This window comes from Leopardus geoffroyi, chromosome A3 (genome assembly GCF_018350155.1).
Source record: "Leopardus geoffroyi isolate Oge1 chromosome A3, O.geoffroyi_Oge1_pat1.0, whole genome shotgun sequence".
NCBI lineage: Eukaryota > Metazoa > Chordata > Mammalia > Carnivora > Felidae > Leopardus > Leopardus geoffroyi.
In genome coordinates this window covers 121,264,757-121,278,057 of record NC_059336.1, presented here as the reverse complement: position 1 = coordinate 121,278,057, position 13,301 = coordinate 121,264,757, and the positions used below count along the sequence as shown (strand labels likewise).

Sequence of the window (13,301 nt, the reverse complement as noted above, 5' to 3'; positions counted from 1 at the left end):
CACAGTCTGACGCTTCTCACTATGTTCACTACAATCATTCTGATCGCGCCGTCATTGTTCACCCGGATTACTGATCTAGCTTCCTAATATGTCTCCTTGGTTCTGAGCCCTTCCCTGCCCCAAACCCTGCTTTAATCTAGCAAGCTAGAGCTATTCTGTTAAAGCACATCGGATCATGTCTTTCCTTTGATTAGAACCCCTTGATGGGTTCTTGTCACTCCCAGCCAAAGCCAAAGTTCTTACAAACAGCCTCCAAGAACTTAAGTAGTCTCCCCCATTTCCCCAGTCCCCTCTGTCCTCACTGCCTCTCTTGCTTCTCCCTCTGTTCCAGCCACCCCGGCCTCAAGCATTACCGTCATGTTCCTGATTGGGGCCCTGGCATGTGCTGTTCCCTCTGCCTAGAATGGTCTTCCAGCTATTTACATGACTCTCTCCACATATCTCTCATGTCCTTTAAGTCTTTGCTCACATGACACCATTTCTGAGAGGCTTTCTCTGAGAAGCTTGTTTGAAATCCGTCCAGATCCATCCTCTTTCCACCAACCCTTCACTCGCTCCCTTTCCCTAACTTGCTTTATTTTTCTAAGGTACGACATATTTATTCATTTTGTTTGTTTTCTGTCCTGCCCTACTTAAATGTCAGCTCCAAGAGGGGAGGAATTTTTGCCTATTTTATCATCTGCTATATCCCTACTGGCTGACACACAGTAGGTCTTCAGCAAGCATTTATAGAATGTGATATGAAGATAAACTGTGAGCTGCAGGAGACAGTACATCATATTAACTACTGGTGGCCAGAGAGAATGATGAAAATTTCCTGGTAAGTTCTTCCTAGAAGACAGGAAGGGTGGCAAAATGAGAAAAATGAGAGACCACGCTACTATCAGGTCAAAGTCCTCAGGGCCACAAGACCCGCCCCCCCCCCCCCCACCTCCACTTGTGAGAGGACACGGAGACTGACAGCCAAATTATGCATAACGAATAACAGCCGCATAAACTGTGTCCCACAGAGTTGGGAGGCCATTGCAGATTACAGTGCAAACAAGATCAAGAAGCAAATGAGAGACGCCTGAGAGAGGAGAGGAGGGAGCGACGCGAAGACTCTGAAAGGTGAAGGACAAAAGATGGTCTGTGACAACTCATACAAAGAGAGCTTGTTCGGATTATGTCATAAAGTCCCAGAAAAGTCCTTGCCCATTGTGAGAAGAGCGATGTCACTGAACAACGCTATTCTCTGTGCCCGAAGCAGCAACCAGGGTTGACATAATGGTTTTCAGTCTCACTGTGTTGACGCTCAGTGAAAAGACAATTTTTAGCAGTAAATCCAGATGACTAAGCTGTGTGCATTTTCTGAAGGCTGCCTTTAATGCAGAAGTTTTGTCAGAGCACTAGAAAATCATTGAATATCTTATTTTGTAAAAGAACAGCATTTTATGCACTTGGGAACTATTTATTGAATACGAACTATGTAACAGGTAGTATGGTCCCACTTGGAAGCCACAGATATTTGTGATTTTGTTTCCGGAAATTTAAAGGATTGTTGAACAATTTTTAAAACTCTGTGTCTCTTTGATGCCTGTCAATTCTTTGTCACCAGGAGTTAGGCTGCCTGTTTAAGCATGAAAAGGGAAGAAGTTAATACTGTATTCTGATGCTGCAGACCGTCAGAAAGCAAAAGATTTGGTTATCAGAAAATGGAAGTATTCCAGAACTTCCCAAAGCAACTCTGTTGATAAATGCAAGTGGAGAAAGAAAAATGTTGTTGGTTGTATTTTTATTTTTGAATCTACAGTGATAGGTCATAAGCCTAAAACAAAGTAGAGACCTCCTGGGGCGCCTGGGTGGCTCAGTCAGTTAAGTGTCCAACTTTGGCTCAGGTCATGATCTCACGGTTTGTGGGTTTGAGCCCCCTGTTGGGCTCTGTGATGACAGTGCAGAGCCTGGAGCCTGCTTCAGATTCTGTGTCTCCCTCTTTCTCTGTCCCTCCCCTGCTTGAGCTCTGTCTCCTTCTCTCTCAAAAATAAACAAACATTAAAAAAAAAGAAGAAGAGAGCAAAGACCTCCTAACAGTAGACAGAGGGGCCTTCGAGACTCGGCCTCAGAGAGTAGTTCTTTCAGGCTGATACTTTCAACACCTTCTAGACTGCCAGAGTCCTATCACTGACTCAACTGAGAGAATTAACGTGCCATCCAGATACAGAACATTATGAAGAGAAAGTTTTTTCATGTTCGCTGAACACATAGCGTGTAATCCTAACAATCAAAATAATTGTTACGCACATGTGTGTGATGATTTACCACCTCTGATCAATCCTCTGAAGAACTGATACAACTTTGAACCCTACTGTATATAGAGAATCTAAAGGTTGGTGGTGAAGACAGTACAGAATTCAGAGCTACTAAACCCCTACATCTTGGCTCAAGTCTTACACTTTGAAATGCCAGGCCATTTTATATGGTGCTTACACTGCAATCCGCCTTGAGACAAAACATGGATGACAGGGTGTATAAACTTGACCTGGTCTCATGCTTGCTGGACTGAATTCTAGAGGAAAAAAGGGGGTTTAGGTTAAGTATTCTGAATGCCAAATGGCGCAAATGCACTTCTCTGGAAATGCCAACAGAGTTCTCACTCTCCTTTGACTCATTTTTGTGTCTACGTGACGACGGGTCCCTACATACCTTCTCCTCTGTCACATATGCAATGAGTAGCTGTGTCCAATAGCCAATTTCATGTTGACTGTTCCAGACACTTGAGCATTTCACGTCATACATCTGCTACTACACCACCAGTGTCCTGGGGGGGTTTCATGGTTACTGAACAGCTTGCTGTACTCCTAATTTTCCCCACGGGTATGACCACACAGCCCATACTTTCAAACTGTTTGTGACTCCATAACTGGTCACTCCGCCCCACTGGGCTCAGTGTAGGACACACGCACTCTGTAGCCCTGCCTAACTTCATGGAGGTTATCATATGACCGCTGGGGACCCAGGCAGGGATCCCAGTAGCAGGTCCTTCTACTACTTTAAATGTCACTTGACCAGCCTGGAGGTACTGAAAACAGCTAATTCTCCTTACATTCTTCTCACCTGAATCTTGGGATTAAGTGATGGTTGTTCTGCTTTTATGATCTGGAGTAACAGCAGCTCTCAGTTAATGGAAAGGTAGGTGCATGGGCAGAGGCTAGGAGCACGAGCTTTGGAGTCAGACTGGGACTCGAGTTCTAACTTCCATCACTGACTAACCGAGACACGTACCCGAAGTACTCAGTCCACTGCTCAGCACAAAGCAAGCACTTAGTATGTGTTAGACAGTGACCTAGCACTTCAGAAATCCCTGAGTCTCATCTGCAATGTAGGTATTATCATCATTATAGGGGCGAGGCTAAGGTTCAGCAAGTGAGCGGGAAGAGCCAGGGATTCAAAGCAACCCTCCTAATGCACTCCCCCCACATTCACTCCATCGCTCTCTCTGCTTTTTTTCCTTGACTAAGTGATTTTGCCTTCTGACAACAGCATTGAGACATCTCTCTCAAGGGTGTTTCATAATTTGTTGTTCGTTTAAAACAAAGTTTAAAGCATGAAGACAAATGACTCAAACGAGAGGCAAAGGATCTAAACACACATTTCTCTAACGAAGATCTGCAAATGGCCAAGAAACACATGACAAGACGCTCAACATCATTAGTCACTGAGGAGATGTCAAGCAAAACCACAGAGAGATGTCTGTCGCTCCACACCCAGAGGGATGGCCATAGTAAAAAGTCAGATAATAACCAGTGTTGGTAAGGACATGGAGAAACAGAAACTTCGTGCACTGCTGGTGGGAATAAAACGGTGCAGCTACTTTGGAAAACAGTCTGGCAGTTCCTCAAAAAGTTAAACACAGAATTACCGTTTGACACAGACATGTGACAAGACATGTCTGCCCCAAAACTTGTACACAAACATTCACAGCAGCTTGTTCTTAACAGCTAAAAAGTAGAAACAACCCAACGTCCACCAACTAAAGAACGGATAAACAGTGTGGCGCCCCGTACAACGGAACACGCCTTCGTCATAAAAAGGAATGAGGTACTGACACACAGACAGCATGGATGTCCTCGAAAACATCATGCTAAGTAAAACAAGCCAACCACACGTTTTATGATTCCATTTATATATGTCCAGAACGGGCAAACATACGCATGGAGACGGCAAGGAGGTTGTCAGTGGCTGCCTACGGCTCCCCGCGGCGGCGGTATAGCGAGATAGGAGGACAACAGCTGAAGGGCACAGGACTTCTTTTGGGAGTGATGCAATGTTCTGGAGTTAACCATCCCGGGTGCCGGTCGCACAACACTGAATAAACTAAAAACCATTCGGCTGTACACTTTAAGTGGGTGAATTGTATGGTATGTGATTTGAATCTCAATAAAGCTGTTACCAAAAGAAGGGATTACGTCCAGCTTTATCTTTCCAGACACTATTCTTAAAAATTCCTGTCCTTATTTATCACATTCAGTCTTTGCCTCCTGGCCTCTTCTCCGTGTGTACCTTCTACAGAGAGAAAACACAGGGCGGCCTCTGTCTTCTCTTTTCTTTTCACTGGTTCCAGTGATGACTGTGGTGCAGGAACTTCACTGCTACTAACAGGGTGGCCGTGACTGCACGCTAGGGGAGGTTTAAGAGCATGGGCTCTGGAGCCAGACCATGTGGGTTTGAACCCAACCCTCCCACTTACTGGCTCTGTGACCTTGGACAAGTTATTTAGCTTGTGCTTTAATGGCCATATCTGTGAAAAGAAAATAATAATGAGGTAAAACATTAGGGAACCTCAGAAAAGGACCCAGATCAGTAAGTACTCAATGAAGGGCACTTTTCGTCTTTTCTTTTTACCGGTATGGGCAATGGTTGTGCAGCCAGAGCTTTGTTCACTATTTTCCTAGAACCTGTTCCCTGCCTCCACAGGTCCCTTCGCTACCCCACCCTTAACTGCTGACACCCTCAAAGGGCTGGCATGAACTCATTCTCCCCGAGTCATCTCATTTACTTTCGCGGACTCAGCACCATCCATCTGCCTTCACCCCACCGGCTGACGTCCTGCTGCTGTGGGTCTCAACCCTGTCTGACCACCCGGGTGCCCCACTGGTGCTTTGCAGTCAAAACCAAACTCCTCCTTTCCCCAACTGTGACTCCTTACTGTAGCCGGTGGCACCACTATTCTGCCTGTCACCAAGATAAAATCTGGGAATCAAACTGACACTTCCACCTGCCTACACATCCAATCAGTTCCCAACTCCTGCCAATGTTCCTTCAGAAACAGTTCTGAGCTCTGTTTCGTCACTCTTTCCCCACCTTGGCAACGTATCAGAATCATCGGGGAAGCTCTGAAAAATCCCCACACGCAGGCCATGCTTTAGACCATTTAAATCAGGACTCAGGCATCAATAGTTTTTTAAAGTTTCCCAGGTGATCCCAACGAATCTCTGATTCAAGCTAGAGAATCTCTGATTCAGCCCCTGGCCTGCCTCTCAAGCCCCGAGTTTCACTGTTCCTGGCTTTGCACTTCCACTCCAGCTTATAGAGTCCCCTCCCCTCCTCCGCTGTTTCTTGTCTTTGTCATACTCTCCACCATCCCACCCCACCCCACCCCACCCCCCATCTGCCTTACTCCTATTTACCTTATGGGTCTCACAGTTGCCACCTCCGGGAGGTCTCCTCTAATTCACCAATCTATGGTTGAATTAGGTACTCCTCTGTACTCTCTTGGTGTCCAGTAAATACCTATCACTGTGCTTAGCATGTTGTTCTAGAATGATCTGCGTATGTGCCTGATCCCCTCACAGAGCTACACACTACCTGAGCCAAGGACTGACACTCTTTTTCATATTCTCAGAAGTTAGTCCTTTGCTTGGCCTTATGCAAATGCTCAGTAAGTTAGTTGAATGATTTTCCAGAGACGAGGAAACGTTTTCTGGAAAGAGGCTGTTTATGCCAGATATTCATGGATGGGTTGGATTTTGATCCATATGTTGCGCTCAAGATGAAAGCACCAACTTGATTACTTAAGTGTAAACTTCTACTTAACTCTGGTGCCTCCAAGCATTCACTAAAGTTACTTTGTACTAAGAATGTTTAATTCTACATTTGCAAAGAGTATCAACTTGTAAGTTCCCTCCAATGTTTTCAGAAAAAGGTTGTGGAGCAAAAATTGTAAATAATAACATTATCCATTTATCCTAGATATTGTCTTTTACTTTCAAATCAAAATGTCTTTTGCTTTTGAGATACATATGATTATTTTGGATCAAACTATCTCAAGCTTGACGATTTAAAATTTCTTTTGCCCCTTGTGATATAAAACAATTCACTGGCCTGTACCCAGAGACCATGTTAAGGAAAAAGAGAAATTCCAAAGAAATTCAATCATGACTACATACAAATACTTAAAAATAAGTTTTAAAGGATGCTTCAAAAGAAATACACAATACAAGTAATGTAGTTTGTGTCATTTTAATAAACACACTTGCATAGTTATATTACAACTTTGTAAAAATAAAAACAGATTACCTCATGCCAAGCGTGCCCAGCATCTGCACAATCTCAAGACCTTTAATACTATAGTTTCAAGACACACAAAATAAAAATTTAAGGCAAAAACAGCACTTTGCAACAATTTAATAACTTATTACAGTAGCATCACAGCAGCATCCAATAATGCCACTTTAGGCAAAGTCTCTCAGTATTTCCATTATAGATTCTATTTACAAGAGTTTATAACTTGGTAAAATGTATTCTAAGAAAACTTGGCAAATAAAGCTTTGGACTGGAATTGGCATTTCTTTCTCTACTTTTCCTTCCCCCACTTTCTTTTAAACTATTAGTATTTCTTATTGTATTTTAAAATAAAACAGCAGTTACATTTTTTAATAGTTGTATTATTGTAAAATGACTCTTTAAGATAAAGTTTTAGAGGAACCTATGCAATGGGTAGGACTGACTTAAATTTTCAAGTTTTCTAAAAAATCAGCTTTGGTTTTACAACTGATTTTTTCATTGCTGGAAAACCTATGAGATTTAATCACATACTTTAAAAATGATTATCACATACTATAATCTTTAAATAAATAGGTATTTTTAAAAATAAATAGGTATTTTGATTCTTTACTTCCCACGGGGTTCAGATTTATTCCATTTTAAGATTCTGTGTTCCTGATAAGCTCTTTCCTTCTATCGTTGCTTTCTAAGCAAACTGAAAGCTGCCCTCCCATACTGAATGAGGGAGAGAGCAAGTACTTGGCTGAATATGAGGTACTACAAAGGAATGACTGCATGCGTTTTTAAGAAGGACTATTACATGTCATACAATTTCCTTTACTTTTAGCTTTCTCTCAAGTATATGGCAAAATACCTACACAAAGAGTAGTATTTCAGTAAATACAGTAATTTTATTTTCCAGACCAACAATTCAGCTTAAATATGCCATTATGTGATTTGATTTAGCTCCTGGGTACCTGACAAATACATTATTTTCGGATTGATTACAGATGCTAAGCTCCACCTGAATGTCATTCTTAGTCACTTATATTTATCAGTGTTACAGTGAAACAATTTGAGCTGTAAAAATACCTTTGAAATAATTTACCAGTGTATTAGATAAGCCCAAATTTAAAATTATAAAGAGAAAATATTATACCAAACTATGCAGCTAATTAACAGGTCTGATTTCCAACCCCAGGGTTTAAAATAGATTTAAAGTAACTGTACTTAACCCGAACCCGCCCAAAGAGTGCAAAAGCGGAGAGTTCAGAAAATACAAGGTGAGACCAAGTAATCCGTACAATTTGGAAGATCAGGTGAGTTCACAAGGACTCAGTCTTTGCGCTGTCTCCTTTAGTGACTGCGGGCAAATCTGTTATTCCACTTTGTAAAGTGTTATTATTGCTTTCCTATTAATGTCATATTTTATAAAAGTTATCATGATGATGCCAAATGCTAAAAATTGAGGTGGTCTAATAACCAGAAATCCCTGCCCCAGGGAGCACACATACACATCATCATACATCCCTGTAATGTTAATAAGCATTTTGAAACACAGACATTTGAACTTTGTAAAGTTCTAACTAAAGTACTGATTCTTTCTCAAAAAAAAAAAGTTATGATTTAGGCAATGACTGAAATTATTCATTCACAATGTATAGGCACATTAACATAAATATTGCACAAAATATGCCTCTAACTGAAACTCAGAGATATAAAAACACACTTCACTCTTCTTAAAGAACTCTGTGAGGAAATAAGATTCTATGATTGTATGTACACTTTTCCTGATAATACTCTGACATTCATAAACAGTAGATTGCACTGCAGTTTGTAAACATTTTAAGTTGCATAAACGTCTCATTGATTTTCAAACATAGTTTAATACTGCCTACTAACAATCCTTTTTGTTTCAGCTAAGTACTCTCCAATTTACTTGTTTATAATAATGTTTATTATCTTTAAAGTGTTTTCCATTCAAGGAAAACAAGTAAAATCCTATGCCGAAGTAGCCGATGTGTCTGAAGACAAGATATTAGCCAGAGAATTCTGGATGGTAAAATCAATCTTCCAGCCTCAAAGCATCTTCATGGACATAGAAGAATGCCAGCTCTCACACATCATTCTTTTGCTTGAACTCATTCCTGACTAGATAGAGCCTACAGGCCCGCATCAGGGGCATTTAAACTCTTCAAGGATTCCTTATGATTTTTACTAAACACATTAAGAAGAACGTCAACCAGTGTCCTTTTGTGACCTGAAACAGGCAGTCACCTAATTAAAATAGATAACATGAATTCTGACTTTAGAATGTACTACAAACGTTAAGCAAGGGAAGGTTTTCCTGTCTCAACTGTCAATGATGGGAGCCTTTCATTCCTCAAAAAGAATCCATTTTTAGGTCACCAAGAAAGAAGTGACAACTGACTGCTACAGCACATGATGCACTATCTTGATTAGCCCAGAGCTCACAGACCCTAAGGGAACTCCCACAGTGCAGTACTCGTTTGTGGGCAGCCGAGACAGAAGAAACCCAGCCCACTTTGCATATACTGCTGGAGCAGGCTGCTTTCCTCTTTTCTGAGAAAGCTTCCCCAATGTGTTACTGCTCCCACCCCGAAATACACAGAAAATAGAGAAAAGGTTATTTCCAGTTATTGGCCTTTAAACGAATTTAAATATTGGTACTCATGATGGCACACTAGAAAGGAACAGAGCAAACAGTGCATATTTGGGAGCAAATCACGTACTGAACCAGTTGAGAGCTCACTGTGATTAGGATTAGATCAAACATAAGAGCAAAACATAAGCAAGTTTTATCTGAATTGTAATGAATATACATGTTGCGGTAACATTAGAAAAGCATGGCGGCCCATTCCAAACCAGTGAGAATAGTCTGTGCAAATAGTGGGTCTTTGTGTGTTTGAACTCCCACCATGTACGGGCAAACTCAATATGCATGCTAATGACCTACAATTACCAAATTAAAAAAAGAAGAAAAATGCTAAAAGATGCCAGAGTGAACAGCAGGGAAAGCCACACAAAGACCCACTATCCTTTAACTTGTTACAAATAAATTTTAACTGTAAATTAGAAACACAAAGAAATAATCACAAGTGGCTCTAACATTCAAACGAAGTTAATGAATTGTGTAGGAGATATTTGATCAGGGCTGCCTGCCCTGCCTCCACGCTAGAGTCAAACTTGGATAGTGGGTCTCTGGGGTGCTTTCACACTGGAAGACAACATTGGGTCCTATAAAAAGAAAAATGAGGAATAAAATGAACATAAAGCAAATTAAGTGGGTGAGAAAAAATTTGACTAATAACATGCAACATCAACTAAACAAATTTGAACTATTAAAATTCTCAAACTTTAAAAAACATCCTAATTGCATTATAAAATGAAAATAATAATTATAAAGGCCCAAGAAACGCAAATGGTAATCTAAAATTTAACCAATCTTCACGGACTCATATACTCCTGGCTGTTCTTCCTCTAGAACAGCTTTTATCTGTTCTTTATATTCCTGACTACCTAAGACTTAATTGGAAGAAGCGTTCTGCCACTGGAAAACAAGATAAACAACAACAACGCATCTGGAGAACGACCACTTTACACCCTAGGTGCTGTAACAGCCAAACATCCTGGAGATCTGGAATGTCTCCAGGAATCACTAGCCAAAGAGCTTCCAGTCCTGGTCCGCATGAAAGGCAGCTTCCTCTCTCAGGGCCAGGGAAGGCCCTCAGCTATGTCTAATTAATTAGATGAACTGGCTATAGCACCGAAAGCTGCCAGACCATCAGCGGAGCTTAAAACCGGTCATTCACGTAGGTAGCCCCAGTTTTTGGGGGGATGTTCAAATCATAAAAAACTGAACTGTTCCCATATTCAAATTAGGAAATGTAGTTGCTTTATCTAAATGAAAATCTCCCAGGATCAAAACTATCTTTAGAACTATAAGCCCTAAAGTATAAACAGTGCACTAATATTTCAAAATTATAGATACAGTAAAAATTCTTAACACTCGCACTGAATTACGAGCGTATCTCTAGCTTTGACCGAGTTACCATTTATATGTTCCCAAAACTCAATTAAAATGAAAGGCTAAATATTTTAGATAATTTCACAAGAATGATAAAAATATAAATCATGATGTATCTTGTAAAAAAAAAAAAAAAAAAGAAACCAAAAATCAAAAGGGTAGGAAAAAGTGACATTTTACAAAGGTAAAAAGTATTTCCAAGTGCTGTTTATTCTCTATTATGAATGCATTTTTATTGTCAAATGTAAGTAAGGCTAGGTAACTACGAAGAGTTAGTTTTATATATAATACCAAATTTCACACTGAGATCTGGATCCTTGTTCTAAAAATAGTGAAAGAGATCTTGATTCATATGTCTCTTATGGCATCAGGTATCTTTTTAAAAAAATCACCTAACAGAGTTTTGCACACAGTTTAAACCGGTTTTTAATTTTCTCCTAATCTGGATGATGTGTAAATATGTGAGTAATAAATGAGAAGGTTGCAAAGATTAATAGCACCTGTACACTAAAAGGGTAATTTGAATAGGTGAGTACAGTAATTACTGGATACTCTTTATTAAGCAGGAAAAGATTGTTAGAGGCTAAAAAAGGATGGTGGTAATGGGAAGTTGAAGCATAGACTGCTTGCACCCAAGAACCTGTTAAAGACTTACAAATGTTTTCAGATGAAGTCTAACAGTAAGGTCTAAAGCTAAGAAAAAAGTATAAAATAAAGCAGTATAATTTTTGATTTTGTAAAAAATTTCCTTTTGCATTTTATTGCTTTAGTCACTAATACTCGCTTGCTAAGAGTGCTGAGTTTAAGATATGCTCCAGGACAGAATGAGTGCAGTGCTGTCTATTAAAGCTTTTGCACTAGTTGAGGGGCAAATAGTTGGATATTACTCACACTGTTGACTTGGATCGGAGTCTGTTGTCATCTTAACATAGTTTGAAGGAAAGAGACCAGTCACCCCATTGATTTCTCCTTGCCACCAGTCAGGATCATCTTTGTTCAAAACATTGATAAGTTGTCCCTTGGAGAAATTCAGCTCATCCTCGTTATTTGCTACATAGTCATACATAGCAATCACCTGACATACTACGAGAAAAAGAACAACGTAATAAAGTAAATTAATTATTAATACAAAGATCACATGTTATAACTCCTCTAGAACTTAAATGACTCTACTATTAAATGTTAAAATTAGGGTAAAATTTTCCTTGGGCTGCTCTGCTTCACCCTCCTTCCTCCATTTTCCTATTTTATAAAACAAGAATCTCCCAACTATGGTTAATCCAAGTGAACTGCTTCACTTTAAATAGTTGCCTTTTTTTGGAGACAGTGAGAAAGAGAGAGTGCAAGTGGGGGAGTGGTAGAGGGAGAAAGAATCCCACCCAAGCAGGCTCCTTGCCTAGCCTGAAGCCTGCACAAGGCTTGATCTCGCAACTGTGACATCACGACCTGAGCCGAAATCAAGAGTTGGACACTTAACCAACTGAGCCACCCCAGTACCCCAACTGCTTCACTTTAAGTATAATAGCATAGCAATTCCACTTGGAAAAATTTCAAGGAATGAAGTGGTTCAAGTATCACTTAAACAGTTGGCTGTTTGTATATAGATCTTTTTAGAAAGGAAGTTCTCATTGTAACATTACTTTCAGACAGAGTTACAAAAAGAACCAATTTTTAATATTTTTCAAAGCATATGCTAATCTAAGAAGTGGCTGAATTTCAACAAAACTTCTGTAAGATGAAATACAAGTTACTTCACTTCCATACCAGGATGAAAGGCAGGTGTAGTTCTTTCACTACTTGGACCCAAAAGTTTAACATGGCTGGCAGGAAACCATCCTTTCTGTCGCTTTTTTCCTCTGGCCTATAAAATTAGCAAAAGGAATATGAAAGATGGGATCAAAAATAATTACTGAGACATAAACTAAAAATGGCTGTGCAGTAAAGAATTTACCCTTGTCCCAAGAGAGGTCTGGACTCTACCTTTGGCATCTGGGAGGTAATCTCTAAACCTGTGGTATGTCCTGACTGATAAGTGTCTTATTTCCTCTGGGCCTTGACCATGCCAGACAGTCTAACAATGTGACTAATGGGGGGCGCTCTGGGTGATACAGTATGAACTCAACCTCTAAAAGGATTGGAGACTAAGTTTAGCCATAAGTGCAGAACCACGTCTATGATGTAAAAACTCTGGACACCAAGGATCAAATGAGCTTCTGTGCTTGGCAATACTTGATGTTTATTGTTGCCAGGAGTCAATGCTGTCCATGACTCCACTGGGAGAGGACAATGAAACCTCTGTTTTTGGAACCCTCCTGAACTCAGCCCCATACATCTCTTTCCTTGTCTAATTATAATCTAAATTACTTTGCTGTAACAAACTGTAACTATGAGAAGAATAGCTCTCAGTCTCTCATGAGTCTTTCTAGTTAATTACTGAACTTGAGAGTGGTCTTGGGGACCTCCAAACTTCCAGCTGGTATCAGAAGTCAGGGTGGTCTTGGGGACCCCTGAATTCTGCACTGGCCTTCCAGGTCAGTATTAAACAACTGGAAGGCTCAATATGCATATCAAAATGGTTCTAAGAACACTACTTGCAGAAGTCTGTTAGAGAAGTCTATTAGGAGGTCTTCTGGACTCAGAGTTCTCTGAATACTTCACACAAATAATATTTATAAACTAAAAAGACCCTTCCAGAGTTCTCCTAGGAATCAAGTCAGCAGTTAAAATGGTA

The 13,301-nt window shown here is 40.2% G+C and overlaps 1 protein-coding gene across 19 annotated transcripts in view; it reads right to left on the bottom strand.

Annotated features, from left to right (window-relative positions):
- The window catches only part of ITSN2 (intersectin 2), a 146,451-nt gene that overhangs the window by 33,270 nt on the left and 99,880 nt on the right, over window positions 1-13,301 (bottom strand). For 17 of the 19 annotated variants that reach the window (XR_006703745.1, XM_045447567.1, XM_045447559.1 and 14 more), the window contains 2 exons: window positions 12,335-12,431; window positions 11,462-11,653 (listed from right to left, as the gene is read on the bottom strand). Coding sequence is in view for 18 of the 19 variants with exons in the window: in XM_045447567.1 (XP_045303523.1) it covers window positions 11,462-11,653; window positions 12,335-12,431 (289 nt within the window). In the remaining variant the exon portion in view is untranslated. Of the gene's footprint in view, window positions 1-6,482; window positions 9,781-11,461; window positions 11,654-12,334; window positions 12,432-13,301 lie in introns of those variants that run through there. The other 2 variants (XM_045447573.1, XM_045447574.1) reach the window with 1 other exon arrangement.